Genomic DNA, 16977 nt, shown 5'->3' on the forward strand with positions numbered 1-16977 from the left:
ACAAGGTCTTTCTATCTCTTTATCTCTTTATCACCTAAGAGGCTGCCTTTGGCAGATTCAATAATCACTTTAAAAACAAGGTAAAAATCTCCCTTTAAAAAGTGCATCTAGTCATTTATGCAATCAGAAATCACTACGAAAAATAAATCCACATTCTTAAAGAAATCCAACTCATTAGTACAGATTGAAATGTATCTACTCTGTATTTAACATAACAGAGATATATACATGCATATAACCTCTGTTTTTAGAAAGGAACATGTTAAAGTGTTTTGTCTACATTTGCATTTAGCAAAACCAGTTAATAAACTGGTTGTTAATTATTCAACAAACATGAGATACAGGGCACTTTACAATTTATGGGAATAACAAAGAATCATAAAATGGAAATCCTGTCCTCCAGGAGCTGATAATCTATATAAGGGAATAAAAATTAATCAGAAACACTTAGAAGTTAATTTTAGTTCACAATCATTTGTACGTTAAAATCAGCTTAAAAGTTACTATTTTTTTACATAATCCCTTTCTGAACATTTTCCTATATAGATATGATCTGCTTCCATGCAAACAGTTCATTTGATTGCAACATTTTATTCAACTTGTAGGCACAATTCTAATTTAAATATAATTGTATTTTCTTCTGTATTCCTTTACAACCATATCACAGAACTGTCATTTGATCATTTCTAACTTTTGACTCAGTAAAATGCACGTATACTATGTTTGAACTACTACAAATTTTGAGTTGCTGAAGTTCACATGGATTTCACTGTCCTGTTCTATTAAGTATCAACCTGCTGTCACTTGACATTTGTTTTTAATTAAAATAACCTAACATTTATTTCTTATCACTGTTACTTGTTTCCGTGCTTACACAGAATCTATACAGGAACTAAACTTCCACAAAAATAGGCAAGTGCGTGGTCTGCTTAACCAGTATTCAGGAAGAAGTGATTCAACTCTTGGTATCTCTATAACACAGCTAGAATAACTGATTTCTAATTGGATGCAATAGGTACCTCTCAAAGGGACTCATGAGTCTGGACACAAGAATGCCTTTCTTCTATAAACTACATTTTTTAAAGTTCATAGGAAAAGATTTAATAGCCTCATGAATTTTGGGAAAGCTATAAAAACAATTTGAAGGAAATGAAATCCTTCCTTATCCCCCCACCCCCACCCCAGCCCCAGCACTGTTGTAATTAGCTTTTTAAAAACCATGTGAAAATAAATGAGTAAATATCATTTGATTTTGCATTCATTTGTAAGCACAACAGAGGTCACCCTTGATACTTCCAATAAAGTTTATATTGTTGCCACATAAGCACTAAATTTGGGTACTAAAGCTCCAGTTCACTCTAGCAGCCATGCTTATTTTAATGGATTAAGCAGGTGAAGTGGTTACTGGGTATTTCCTTTCACTATATGATTAGGATACCTAAATGTAGATTAAATAAATGGAAGTAGTATTCTGTTGTGGTTTTAAGCTTGAGTTTTAGAACTAAACTACCTGGGTTTGAATACCAGTTCTAACCACCTACTAGCTACAAATTGCTTTATTTCCTTGTGCAGTTTATCTATAAAACAGAGATAATGATATTACCTACTTTCTTATTGAGAATTAAAACGTAAAAAAAACTCAGACTACTGTTAGGCACATGGTTAAGTGATCAATGTTAGTTGTTATTATCTCCCTTAGCTAAGCCATTATGTTAAGTGTCTAAACAAATATTATCATTTAACCTTCTTCAAATTATTTTATTAACTTATTCTTTCATCTTAGTTCTTGCTTATATATCCTCTGTGCTACCACTCTACTTCCTACAATATTTATGTAACACATTATACAGTATTGTAATGATCCATTTATAGGTTTCTCATCCTTACTAGACTGAATTATTGATGACAGAAATCACATTATTCGTTTTTTATTTACAGCATTTTTCATACAAGAAGTTATGAGAAATGATCCTTAAACAGAAAAATCCTAATTTTAATCAGAAATTTCACCGGTCTGGAGATAGGAAAAGGGAGGCAGGTAACTGTTTATAATTCTTAAGGTCTCTCTGAGTCCATTTTTAAATAAAGAAAGCACTGGCAATAACTAGATAATTTACGCAATTTACCAAAGAGTTTCACAACATGACCTAGGAGTGGTAGTAAGAACACTAATTTTTATTGAGAACCTATTATGTCAGACACTTAGCAAGATAATTTATATAAATTATCTCAATTAATACTCAAAACAACCCCTCAAGGTAGGCAACACCTCATTTTAATGTAGGATAACTGAAAACCAAAGGTTACTTAACTTATTCAAGTGTTACACTGTAAGCAAGCACCACAGCCAGGGATTCTAACTCCAAAGTCCAAGTTCTTTCCATTATATAATTCTACCTCTTGAAAATCAGTTACCATTTACTGATTCCTACCACATGCCAGGCACCATGTTAAGTACTATGCATTCACTATTCCAATTAATCTTTGTAATGATTACATCAAGGTATGTCTTACCTCATTTTTCACAGATAAAAAAACTGGCTATCAACAGGCAAATAAACTGATGGAGGACTTATAGCTAATGTGCACTGGACATATATTTGCACTACATCTGCCTCACTTCAAAGTTGTGTGCTTTTTATGATAAAATACTGCATTCTTTCAAATTTTCTGCAGGAATGTAATTTGCTTCTGACTGATTTCACAGCATTCCTTTTTTGATTAGGATTATAAGATTCACATATTCACTATTAGTATCTTCAGACTATATCCTCATAAAAATTTGAATACAAATTTTCCTTCATTCTTCAGTAAAAACTGGCTCTTCCTTTTTATTATACCACTTTTAAAATGTAGCATGGATACTACAAAACCACCAGGCTTTATTTGGTAATCTGCTTTTGTTCCAGGGCAAGATATATATAGGGCAAGCTACATACTGCCCCCTAGTGGGCTTCCATTCTTCCACCACTCACTTGATGATACACCAGATCTTTACCCCACCCCCCCCCAGCCCTAAATCATCTCGTCCCATAAAACAGAATACAATTTTCAGATCTGGGACTGTGCTAAAGTCAGAAAGCATATACAGAATTTTGACACAATTATTGGGCCTAAAATACACACATGAGCAAAAAATGAGTGTCAACTTGTACCTGGAAAATAGAGAAGGAAAACTTAACATGGCCTAGTAATTAGTATTCAAGTGTGGCCTAAGGAAGCTTTTTAAAACTATGCTGAGGACAGCTGTAGTAAAGGAAGCCCAACTTGAGAGAAAGACAATGTAACTAAAAATATATTTTATAACTTAGGCACAAAACTCTAGTCTTCCAGAACATGGAGATATACCTCTTAACTAGCAAAATGCAGGTGATTATTATCCCCAATCCAACTCCTCTTTCCTGTCTCTTATTCTCCATCTTTCCCTTCTCCTTTATCTGCCTTACCTGACTGTCATCATTCTTTGGCCCCTTGAACTATTCAGAGACTTCTATTTCAAAGCCCTCCTAGATTTGGCCTTCTTATGTTAAAAATTATCCTGGAGCACCTGGGTGGCTCAGTTGGTTGGGTGTTTGATTTCGGTTCAGGTCATGATCTCACAGTTCCTGGGTTTGAGCCCGCATCAGGCTCTGTGCTGACAGCTCAGAACCTGGAGCCTGCTTTGGATTCTGTGTCTCCCTCTCTCTCTGCCCCTCCCTAGCTCGTGTTTGCCCACCTGCACTCTTTCTCTCAAAAATAAACATTAAAAAAAAAAAACTATCCTAACACATTCGCTAGTTTCTCAGTGCTTACATTTTAGGAATCGTAACAAATGAATGGATACTAAGACATTAATCACTGTTAAAAAAAAAAAAAAAGGCCAAGGGCATTTATATTATTAAATAGAAATCTGGGAAGTGGCTGGAATGTGAAGTCACAGAACCAGAGTCTAAATTTGACTTTTTATGTACTAAATGTTCATGTCGTAAGCAAATATTTAGTCTATACAAGTTTCTGGAGTGTTGTATCTCTTAAGTAAGCAATTTAACCTTAACAAAACAGCTGATTTTCTTTCCATTCTTCTTGCCTATTAGCAAATTTCTCATCATACTGGTAACTTTTTGCCACTATCATATAATTCAATAACTGCTAAACAATGATTTTTTTCTCCTTTAGCTTAAAATACTGAATCAGCTGTCAAATTCTGCTTATTGTAACATCTCTCTCAAAACATTATTTTCTTCTGTCAATGTGAAAGAAAAGTCATATAGTCAGTCATTCTCTATCTGGATTTAGAAATTTCCTCTTCTTAAACTTACCTTCAACCCCTTCATGAAAACCCTGCCAGTTTCTTTTATAACTCTTTAATGGTCCTAACTATTCTGCAAGATCCTTTCTCCTAATCCTGCCACTTATTAGCTATGTAACCTTGGACAAGTTAATAAACATCTCTGTGCCTCAGTTTTTTAAATCTATAAAATCTATATAATGAGGAATAATAATACCATTTAATGGAGTTTTTATGAAAATCAAATGAGAAAATATATATAAAGGCTTAGAACAGTGCCTGGCATACAGTTAGCACTTATGAGTATAGTATATAGCATTAAAATAAAAGGACAAAATACTCTATCAATCCTTCACTCTCTTATATCTTGGCATCTTGAGTTGGTCCTCTAAAATTTTCCCCATACAGACACACATAGTTAGGATCTTTGGGTTTTCAACAACAACAACAACAACAAAAAACTGTAAAACTTTTTCACAATAACGGGTCTGGATGTAACCAAATATTGTAGATTACACTGCTTTTTTAGTTATTCCCTATAAAGGAGCTTATTGCTTTTTACACATTATCTCTTATTGTAAGGTCATTTCCTTGCACTAGGCACTTGATGCAATTATTTAAAACAGCACCACCTGTCCAGAAAGAGATCACCCATAACTGGCACAGTCTCATCATTCAAATAGCTTCTAAAACCTCAACTTTTCACCTTTTTCCTTATGTTTTTCTCTGTGTTTTCAGTGACACCAGCTTAATTATACCCTCATGCTTTTATTCACATTATTAACCACTGTTCATCTATCCAATCCCCACTATTCTTCAAAGTCTTTTATCCTCTGCAAAACCTTCCAAGACAACTATAGCAAACACTGACTGATTTACTCTCCACTTGACCTTTTACTCTATTATATACTTAACAATTATTAAAATGAATTGTTTACCACTTTGAGCCTTAGTTTATTCACTTATAAAAGAATAACACCACCACTTGTCTTATTTATTTTAATCAGTTCAGAGGAGCTAACACAAAATGATTTCGTTGAAAATAATGAACATGTGAGAAGAGGGAAAAACCCTCCAAACCAAATTGGCTAAAATGAGTAACTTAAAACACCATAAGCTTTTTGTTAACAATTAATGTATCTTTAATAATTTTTGCCCATCTTTTTCAGGTTTTATAAAAAGTCCTCTAGTTTTTAAAACCTATTTTATTTCAGCCAACTCTACTCCACAAAATCTATAACAGAATACTATTGAAAACAACCAAAATGTCTAATAAGGAGGTTGGAAAAATAACTACAAAATACACATAACAAAATGATGGTGCAAAGATCTACTGATCACACAGAAGTTCACGGTGCACTGTTACACAAGGAAAAAACAGATTGTAAAATGGTATGGATAGTACAATGCTAATTCAAAAATATATAGGCCTGAAAAGGATATAAAAGATACATTTTAAGGAGCTAATCTTATAGCTGAGTAAACTATATTATGTGTGTTCATTTATTTATTCGACAGATTCCTACACAATGTGTTGGTCACTGTGCTAACCTTCTGTCCCCAAGAATGTTATAAAATACAGGGAAGACAATCATCAAAATAATTTACAAAGAAATAAACGCAACCATTATAAGTAAAAGTTATAATTATTATAAAGGAGAAGTATCTGATGCTATAAGCATGCACAATTGGGGATATTCCAACGTTTTTCTATTCTATAATGTTTCTAAGAGTAAGGAAAGGCTTAAATAACTAAAAATGAATTCAATTAAAAAGCAGAAAGCAAACTCCAATTCTAAAAAAATAGATAAAAATGCTTAAAAGTTGCAAAACTGCCCCAGAGTTCCCTAAAATTATCTAATCATTCTCAACCAATTTGTCTTTGCACCTTCCACTAAAAATTATCTCCCACCTGCTAAATTTAGAGAGTCCACCAAAAATTAAAGCCTGTATAATCAACATAAAATGGACATTAACCGCATGTAGAATTTACTCTATCCTAAGTGAATGCTCATGGATGACACACTTTATCCCAAAGCATATTCTACAGAATGCTATTACTTGAAAAAAAAAATCTCTGTGTTCAAGTAAACTTAAAAGTACTAGGTTAAACAAAACTAAACAGTTTTTTTTTCTTCAAGGCTTCCCAGAGTCCTTAAAATAAAGGCCCCAAATCACTTTTCCACAATTCTGAAGTTCAAAAAGTTCTCAAAACTAACCTTTTAAAAATAATTTATATGGTAGCAAAACTTGACATGAACTGTTCTAAGGTTCTTTATAGTTTTCATCTCATTTAACCCATTCACATACCTTTCTGTAAAAACTATGTGTGTAATTACAGGGGCTACACCAAACTCAACTGGGGATGTTATTTAATAAACATATATATCATACTATCCTTCTATAATCTGATGATTTCTGAATTCCAAAACATATCTGATACAAGAGTTTTGTAAAATGCATTGTGGACCTGTACTAATGCACAATGTGAATCTAGAAGAGGAGCATTTCCACATTTTCCAAACATGTCACCATGGAGCTCCCTTTTAAAAATAGTGAAAGAGAAAACACTGGATTAGAGTATGCCCAAAACTGACTATAAAAGGCTACAATGCCTCATAACTAATAAAGGAGCCCAGGGCAAAGCCTCAGGAAGACAAGTGTACTGAAAATGATGTAAAACAAATGTTCTGTTGTTGTTGTTGTTGTTGTTATGCACCTAGGTGGCTCCATCAGTTAAGCCTCCGACTCTTGGTTTCAGCTCAAGTCATGATCTCACGGTTTGGTTTGTGAGTTTGAGCCCTATAGGGCTCCACAATGACAGCAGGGAGCCTGTTTGGGATTCCCTCTCTCACTCTCTCTGCCCCTCCCCAGCTCCCTCTCTAAATAAATAAATAAATAAATAAATAAATTTAATTTAAAAAATTTTTTAAAAGGCATGGCTCAGTCGGTTTTGGCTCAGGTCATGATCTCATGGTTCATGAGTTTGAGCCCCACATCGGGCTCTGTGCTGACAGCACAGAGCTTGCTTGGGATTCTCTCCTTCTCCCTCTCTCTGCCCCAGGCTTGCTCACTCTCTCTGTCCCTCTCTCTCAAAATAAATAAATAAATAAAAATTTTAATATCATTTTATGTACTGCTGTTATAACAGAAAGGAGTTTAGTATCTTATAAAGAAAGAGTGGGCATATGCTTACCCAGAACTATCAAGGGAGAGAGAAACTGTATTTGCCAAATCCAAGTATTTTTGTTACTGAAGACTAACCTCCTAAATTTGCTCTGAAGATAAAATTAGTATATAGGCTAGTGCATTATTTTCTTCTATTTCATCCCTGTAAGCTGTCTATACCCACCTAAAGATGCTCAGAGAGGGTACATAAGTACTTGCTGAATTTACTTCTATCTTTTTTTTTTTATTCACTTGGACAACTGGACATGACACTCCCACAAATATTCTCTCTGATCTACAAATATTCTGCACTACCATTTAAAAAATGTGGCAACACTTTAATTGCTTACCATAAAAATACATTTAAAAGTAATCCTTACAGTTAATATTTTTACTCTCCTATTGGTAAAGCCTGTATAGGAGCTACATCAGTATCTACCCCCATAAGTCACAATTACCTTTGAACACATGAATAGTAGGTCATAAATAAACAATAAAAGGTTTCAGGTGACAATGGTACTAATAAAACAGTATTACATACTTTAGCACTGGAAAAAATATTTCCAACTTAAACTACTAATTAATATTTTTGAGAGGAAAACGTGACAAATCAAACTAAATTTATATAGACTAAATATGTGGATTATTACAAAATTTAAAAGGCTTATTTCTGAAAGTTACTTTTAAAAATTGTAGTTTTTCATCATCTGGCCAGTGTAGTGGTTCAACTTTGCAATTATCAGTTCATCAAATTAAGCCTGTTCTTAATAGTAAATTTTATGCTTCCTTATCAATGATATATTACATACACGTTTTAAAATATACTTAACTGTATTCATTTAAATAACAGCAAGTATATCAACTAAACAAACTTCACTCTCTCATTTGTCAACTCATTATCAAATTATTGTCAAATCCTAATTATCTTTGTTACTGAGGGAAGACATAAAAAATGGAAATCCACAAATAATGACAATAAACCACAACTCATTTTAGTAAACAATTCAAGTTTTTCCCAACCAGGCAAATTTTATAATAAGTGGAGTTCAACATCTGCTTTTATCTCACCTATTTTCTTGACAAACAAGACACAGAAACTGATTAAGAGGCAAACAATAGAAAAAGCAAAAACACCTGAGTAATGAAAAGATAGTGCAACCAACCACCGAAGACTTTATTTACAGAATTTTTTGTTATTCTTTAAATAGACTTGCAACAAATACATGGGGTATTCAAATTTGATGTAAGACAAATGTGCAAATCTTCTTACAAAATATGCTTCATGTCCTATTAGTTGATGCAATGTTTTTCCTTGTATTTCACATTTTTCCTGGGTATGAAAATATATACTGAAAATAGAGTGCTAAAAAATATATGATGTGGGAAAAAACCAACACCCAAAAAGATAATCTGACTTGCCTTGGTTTAAGTTGCTATGTACTCTATATAGTATTGGGAATGGTATCTCCTGATATCAGTGCTTTTTCCATTTGCTGTACTGGTCTTAGCCTGGGGGGAAAAACACTTCTCAAAAATGATAGGAAGCATTATTTATCAAGAATCTGGTCCAGAGAAATGTAAAAACATGTCCAAAGATCTTCAACTGAAAATTAAATTAAAATGTACTGTGACGGTATTTTTTTCACACACACACACACACACACACACACACACACACACACACACACATACACACACGCACACACACTTTTCATTCTGTTAATCAGTGCCTCTCATGCCTAATTGCAAGAACAACATGAAGTATGCTTAAATGTAATTCTCATCCATTTGTGTTAGCTTACCAGATTTGTGCTTCTTGTGTTTTGCTTTCTTTTTGATGATCAATAACTTATTCTGGATCTCAGGTTTGTAAGATTTGAATGCAAGAGAATGAAGACTTTCACGCTTTCTCTGTAAGTTTTCATTTAAAACATCTTTCAATTTCTTTTTTTTCTTTTTCTTCTTTTTTGCCCTCATTTTAGTTAGTTTGATTTTCTTGTGACTCTGCAGTGACTGCTCTAATAGAATGTCTCTTACAACTTTGTGGCAGTTAAATTCTGGATGATCACTGTGACTTCCATTTACATGTATTTGGCAAGATTTTAGAGCATTTTCTTTTAATGGACTGGGTTCAGGCTTTACTCTGGAAGCTTCACCATATTTTTCTTGATTTTCTATAAACCTTATTTCACCTGGACTAAGAGGCTCTCCAAAGCCAGTAACTTCCCCTGGACTCCCTGGTTCCCCTAAATTTTCTTTATAACAATCAGTTTTTTTAATTTCACAGGGCCTGCAAATTCTAATTTCACAGCTGGATTTCACTTCCATTTCAACAGGGATGTCATGATTATCCAAGTTCATTTTAGCAGAGCCCCAAGTTGTATCAAAATTAGTTTCCTGCTCTTTCTTGAAGGCAGAGGAGAGGCCTATACTACACCTATGTTCTCCATTACTCGTACTAACATAGTCACATTTCAATTTCTCCAGTTTAATCCGAGGTACTCTTTGTATTTTAATGGGTGGAACTGGAAATTCTGGGGCTTGAAAAGGTCTCTGTTTATAAATCCGTACATCTGCACCACAGAACTGTGGAAAATGCACATAAGCATTCTCCAAATAATCGTAACCCAAGATAACTTCCCTGCATTCATGAATAGGCTGTCCAAGTACAGCATCTTGAACTTCTTTTTGTGTTTCATACACAAAGTCACAAAGACCCTTAAGTAACCATACTTTTTGGTAAAAAGGTAGTTCATGAAAAGGTTTTTCTTCCAATGGATTAACTTCTCCAAGAACTTTAAAAAACTGAGGACATAACCCAAGCTTTTCAGCACAGTTGTCAGGATTTTCAGTCTGTCCTACAGCAGTATACCACTGCTGTACTTTCTGTCTCAGTGCTGCTTCCCAGGTCCTATAAGGCAAAGTAGGTCTTCGATGTAAGGTAGGTCTGCGATGAGGTGGACTTAACAGAGAAGTCATTATTTTAGAAAGAAAAGCATTACACTGAGGCATTAGAAGACAACGTTCCAATTCGTAAAAGACTATTTCTGGCAAATTTAGAATTTGTTGGGCTAAACAAAGAAAATGACCAATAGCTGGAATTTCCCACATAGTCTCCATACAAGTTGGAGCTGCTTGAGCTAGGAGTTTTCTTTCCCATTCTTCCATTTCCTTTTGACTAGCTTCTTCTGCTTCTTTTCTTTCCTGCTCCCGAAGCCTAAAGAAAGTTTAACAAATTATACTATTGTTAAAGTAGAAAGTACCATTAAATACTAAATATTTGGTGTCGTATTAATCTTTAATCAACAAGGAAAATGGCTACAAAGTATCTCATTAGATGTACCATTATTTTCTTCAGATGATGAAATAAATATATAACTTGACACTGAGTCTTCTGACATTTCTTCATCCAAAGTAAAATTCTTCAACTTAGGATGTGTATCAATTTCAAAGTAAATGAAAAAAAATTTAAACATGTGTACTAAACAAAAGCACAGGGTAGTGCTTTCTAAAAGTAGTATGATGTCATATAAGAACTATAAAGATATTTAAATCCTTTGACATGGTCATTCCGTTCCTAGAAAGTTTTTGTTTGTATTAACTTGACAGAGTTAACTTTTAACCATATAAAAAAAGTTATAAAGAAGTTTTTATAAACTTTTGTTAAGTTATAAAAAAGTTACACAATTGGGAAATAAGCTGGCTATTATTAGCTAGCCTTAAAAACTAAAATTATGGGAGGAGGATGGCACAGGAGTAGGGGGGCCCTAAGCTTACCTCATCCCTTGAACATAGCTAGATAAATATCAAATCATTCTGAACACCTAAGAAATTGATTTGAGGACTGAGAGAATAAAACTTCACATCTACAAGAAGAAAAATGACCACCTCGTGGAAGGTAGGATCTACAGACAATTGTTGTGGAGGAGAAAAGAACTGTGAGTGCTGTGGAGAGGAGGGAGCCCTGATCATGGAGGTGTGCCTGAATGAGAGAGAAAGAGTAAAGCAACAGGCAGGGGACTGCACAAGAAAAACTCTTCCCCAACACCAGTGACTGGGAAAAAGAGAGGGGCTGACTGTTAGTTTTTATGAGCAGTGGAGCTCAAAGTCTGAAGTTTTAGAAGACCATACCATCGCTGGGTTGTATCTGGCAGGCTTAGCAGTGCCCCAGTGGGGAAGAAAGGAGGAAGGAGATACAGGAGTAGGAAGCATGATCTGAATATCCCCTGGGTCCAACTGGGAGAAACAGTTCCCCTTCTTGGGAGTTCATTTGGGAGTGGTGGCATGGACTCTCCCAGGACAAAAGAACTGATGGTGCCAATGTGTTGCCCTATTCCCTAGAATAGGAACAAAGACACAGGCTGAAGGTATCAAGTCTTGGTGCCAGCTTTTTGCTGCACTTCACCATAAACTCTGAACCACTGTGTGGTCATGCAACTGCTTTCCTGGGACAAACTGGTAAATGGCAAAAGCATAGCAAGACCCTCTCCCAAAGCATCAGCATTGGTGCAGGCTACACGGTTCCCTAAAATTTGGAGTTCTGAAACCCAGCCACATGGCAGAGATAAAGCATAAGAGTACTGTGCTGCCTGGCAGGCAGACAGTTGGGACTCAGACAAGGTGAAGGCAGGGATCTGACAGAAGCTGGGAACAGTAGAGAGGGATTCTTTGCTCTTCTACAATGACTTCTTGAGGAGTGGCGGGGCGAACTCCTTGCTCCCAGGAGAAGAGAGCTGGCAACATCACTTTCTTGCTCTCCCCCATCAGTACTGACCAAATTCAATGAGATAAACAGCCTCCTCAGTGGAGACCAGAGCTGCTTACAACAAGCTCCACCCCACTGTGCCCTGCAGGTGCATCTCCACTAGGGCAAGACCACCTGAAAATCAGTGCAGCAGGCTTCTCCCCCAAACCCAGTGCATCCCGTCATGCACAGAGTTTACTGACAGAGTGCTTCAAAGCTTCAATTTAGGAGAAATAAGGTCTAGCTTCATTTTTTTTTGGATTCCACATCTTTTAAAAAGCAGATCAAAACACACCTACAGACCTAGACAAAAACTACCACACAGTGGACAATGTCCAAACACCCCCTACTGCAAGCAAGGAGACACTCTGCAGAGGACCGGCCTGAGGGTAGGAAAAGCCAAAATACAACAACAAACTGCATATAGGATACCCCTTTTGTTGGTCTCTTCTTAATATAGCCATTACTCTCAGGAGCAGGAATAGAACAGGCTTTCCTAATAATCACACACACAAAAAAACAGTGACCTAAAGAAAATGACAAAACAGAGGAATCCATCCAAAAGAAAGAAAAGGAAAAAGTCACAGTTGGGGATTCAATCATTACAGACATAAGATATCTGAACCATAATTTAAAACAACGATTATAAGGATACTAACTAGCTGGGCTTGAAAAAAGCATAGAAGATACTAGAGAATCCTTTACTGAAGAGATAAAAAAAACTAAAATCTCAGGCTAAAATTAAAAATACTATAACTAAGTTGCAAACCCAACTGGATGACATGACAATAAGGATGTATGAAGTAGAGGAATGAATCAGTGATATAGAAGACAGAATTATAGAGAACAATGAAGCAAAAAATAAGAGGGAAACAAAGGTATTGGATCACGATGGTAGACTTAGGGAACTCAGCAACTCCTTAAAGCATTTGTATCACATTTGTATCACAGGAGTCCTAGAAGAAGAGAGGAAAAAAGAGGAAGATTTATTTCAGCAAATTAGAGCTGCAAACTTCCCTAATATGGGGAAGGACAATACACATCAAAAGTCAAGAAGTGCAAGAACTCCCATTAAATTCAATAAAAACGACCATCACAAAATACAAGACCAAAATACACAAAGAAAGAATCCTGAAAGCAGCAAGGGAAAAAAAGTTCTTAACCTACAAGGGAAGACAGACCAGATTCACAGAAGATCTATCCACAGAAACTTAGTAGCCTAAAGAGACTTGCAGGATATATTCAATGAGCTGAATGTGAAAAATATGCAGCCAAGAATACTTTATCCAGCAAGGGTATCATTCAGAACAGGACAGATAAAGAGTATCCCAGACAAACAAAAATATAAAGGAGTTCGTGACCACTAAACCAGACCTCAAGAAAAATTAAAGGGTACTCTTTGGGGATAAAAATACCAAAAGCAACAAAGATTGAAAAGACCAGAGATCATCATCAGAAACACCAACTTTAGGGGCGCTGGGGTGGCTCAGTCGGTTAAGTGTCCGACTTCGGCTCAGGTCATGATCTCATGGTTCGTGAGTTCAAGCCCTGCGTCAGGCTCTGTGCTAACCGCTCAGAGCCTGGAGCCTGTTTCAGATTCTGTGTCTCCCTCTCTCTCTGACCCTCCCTCGTTCATGCTCAGTCTCTCTGTGTCACAAAAATAAATAAACGTTAAAAAAAAAAAAAAAGAAACACCAACTTTATAGGTAACAAATGGCATTACATTCATATCGTTCAATAACCACTCTGCATGTAAATAAACTAAATGCTCCAATCAAAAGACATAGGATATTAGAAAAGATAAAAAGAACAAGACCTATCACACACAATGCTGCCTACAAGAGACTCATTTTAGACCTAAAGACACAAGCAGATTGAAAGTGAGGGGATGGAGAACCATCTAATGGACATCAAAAGAAAGCTGGACTAGCCATACTTACTTATATCAACAAACTAGATTTTAAACCAAAGACTGTAACATGAAAAAGGGCACTATATCATAATTATGAGGTCTATCCATCAAGATCTAACAATTGTAAAATTTATGCCCTCAATTTAGAAGAACCCAAATATATAAATCAATTAATTACAAACATAAAGAAACTCAGTGACAATAACACAGTACAGTAGGGGACTTTAACACTCTACTTATATCAACAGACAGACCATCTAAGTAAAAAAATCAACAATACACAGTGGCTTTTCAATGACGCACTGGCCCAAAAGGACTTAACAGATATATGCAAAGCATTTCATCCTAAAACAGCAGAATATACATTCTTTTCAATGTCACATGAACATCCTTCAGAACTGACCAAATACTGGGTCACAAATGAGCCCTCAACAGGTACAAAAAGATTGAGATCATACCATGCATATTTTCAGATCACAAAACTATGAAATTTGAAGTCAACCACAAGAAAAAATTTAGAAAGTCCTCAAATACATGGAGGTCAAAGAATACTTAAACACTTAAATACTTAAATAGCTTACTAAAGAATAAATCGTAAACCAGAAAATTAGAGAAGAAATTTAAAAAGTACATGGAAGCATGGGGCGCCTGGGTGGCTCAGTCAGTTGAGCATCCAACTTCAGCTCAGGTCATGATCTCACAGTTCGTGGGTTTGAGCCCTGTGTTGGGCTCTGTGCCCACAGTTCAGAGCCTGAAGCCTGCTTCAGATTCTGTCTCCCTTGCTCTCTGCCCCTCCCCTCTCACACTCTCTCTCAAAAATGAATAAATGTTTAAAAATACATATTAAAAAAAAAAAGTACATGGAAGCAAATGAAAACATGGTGGTCCAAAACGTTTGGGATGCAGCAAAGGCAGCCATAAGAGGGCAGTATATGGCAATACAGGCCTACTTCAAGAACCAAGAAAAGTCTCAAATACACAACCACACCTGATACCTAAAGGAGTTAGAAAAGGAACAGCAAATAAAGCCTAAAACCAGCAGAAGAAGGGAAATAATAAATATCAGAAAAGAAATAAATATAGAAACAAAAATAAAAGGCCCCAGTAGAACACATCAACAAAGTAAGAACTGGCTCTTTGAAAGAATTAATAAAATTGATAAATCCTTAGCCAGACTTATCAAAAAGAAAAGAGGGCCAACATAAATAAAATCAAGACTAAAAGAGAAGAGATCACAACCAACACTATAGATATACAAACAATTACAAGAGAAAATTATGAAAAATTATATGCCAACAAACTGGGTATTCTGTAAGAAATGAACAAAATCCTAGAAACATACAAAGTACCAAAACTGAAACAGGAAGAAAAAAAATTTGAAGAGACCTATAATCAGCAAAGAATTTGAATTAGTAATCAAAAATCTCCCAAGGACATAAGAGTCTTGGGCTGGATGGATTCCCAGGGAATTCTACTAGACAATTAAAGAGTAAATACCTATTCTTCTCAAACTGTTCCAAAAAAAAAAAACAACAAAAAAACAAAACAAAACAACCAGAAATGGAAGGAAAACTTCCAGACTCATTCTACAAGGCCAGCATTACCTTGATTCCAAAACCAGCCAAACACCCCATAAAAAGGAGAATTACAGACCAATGTCCCTGATGAACATGAAAATTCTCAACAAGATACTAGCAAATCAAATTCAACAGTATATCAAAAGAATTGCTGACCATGATCAAGTGGGATTTATACCTGGGCTGCAGGGCTGGTTCACAGTTGTAAATCAATCACGTGATACACCACTTTAATAAAAGAAAGAATAGGAACCACACGATCCTCTCAATAGATGCAAAAAAAGCATTTGACAAAACACAGCGTGCATTCTTGATAAAAACCATAAACAAAGTAAGGATGGAAGGAATATACCTCAACATCATAAAGGCCATACACGAAAGACCCACAGCTAAACTCATCCTCAATGGGGAAAAACTGAGAGCCTTTCCCTTACATCAGCTATAAGACAAAGATGTCCATTCTCACCATTGTTATTGAACATAGTAATGGAAGTCCTAACCTAAGCATTCAGACAACAAAAAGACATAAAAGGCATTCAAATCAGCACGGAAGATGTCAAACTGTCACTATTTGTAGACAAAATGATACTGTATGTATAAAACCCGATAGACTCCACCAGAAAATTGCTAGAACTAATACATGAATTCAGCAAAGCTGCAGGATATAAAATCAACATAAAAAACTCAGTTGCATTTCTATACACCAATAACAAAGTGGCGGAAAGAGAAATCAAGGAATCGATCCCATTTACAACAGTACCAAAAACCTTAAGATACCTAGGAATTAACCTAACCAAAGAGGTAAAAGATCTGTACTCTGAAAACTATAGAACACTTATCAAAGAAATTAAAGAGGACATAAAGAAATGGAAAAACATTCCATGCTCATGGAAGAACAAATATTGTTAAAACATAAAAGAAAATATATAATATTTTATAATAAAAATATTATAATAAAATATTGTTAAAATATAAAAGTCTATACTACCAAAACCAATCTACACATTTAATGCAACCCCTATCAAAATACAACAGCATTTAGCAGAGCTAGAACAAACAATACTAAAGTTTGTATGGAACCACAAACGACCCACAATAGGCAAAGCAATCCTGAAAAAGAAAAGCAAAGCTGGAGGCATCACGATCTGGAATTCAAGCTGTATTACAAAGCTGTGGTCATCAAACAGTGCGGTACTGGTGCAAAAAGAGACACAGTGATCAATCGAACAGAATGACAACCAAGAAATGGACCCAGAACTATGTGGTCAATTAATCTTCAACAAAGCAGGAAAGACGATCCAATGGAAAA

General features: G+C 35.3%; 1 protein-coding gene across 2 annotated transcripts in view; it reads right to left on the reverse strand.

The window, feature by feature from the left end:
* KIAA2026 (KIAA2026 ortholog) overlaps positions 1 to 16977 on the reverse strand; it is a 129835-nt gene that overhangs the window by 56830 nt on the left and 56028 nt on the right. Inside the window, exon 3 of one of the 2 annotated variants that reach the window (XM_042964777.1) lies at positions 9238 to 10652. In XM_042964777.1, the coding sequence (XP_042820711.1) occupies positions 9238 to 10652 (1415 nt within the window). Of the gene's footprint in view, positions 1 to 9237; positions 10999 to 16977 lie in introns of those variants that run through there. The other variant, XM_042964776.1, reaches the window with a different exon arrangement.

The sequence above is a fragment of the Panthera tigris genome, chromosome D4, assembly GCF_018350195.1.
Source record: "Panthera tigris isolate Pti1 chromosome D4, P.tigris_Pti1_mat1.1, whole genome shotgun sequence".
NCBI classification, from domain to species: domain Eukaryota; kingdom Metazoa; phylum Chordata; class Mammalia; order Carnivora; family Felidae; genus Panthera; species Panthera tigris.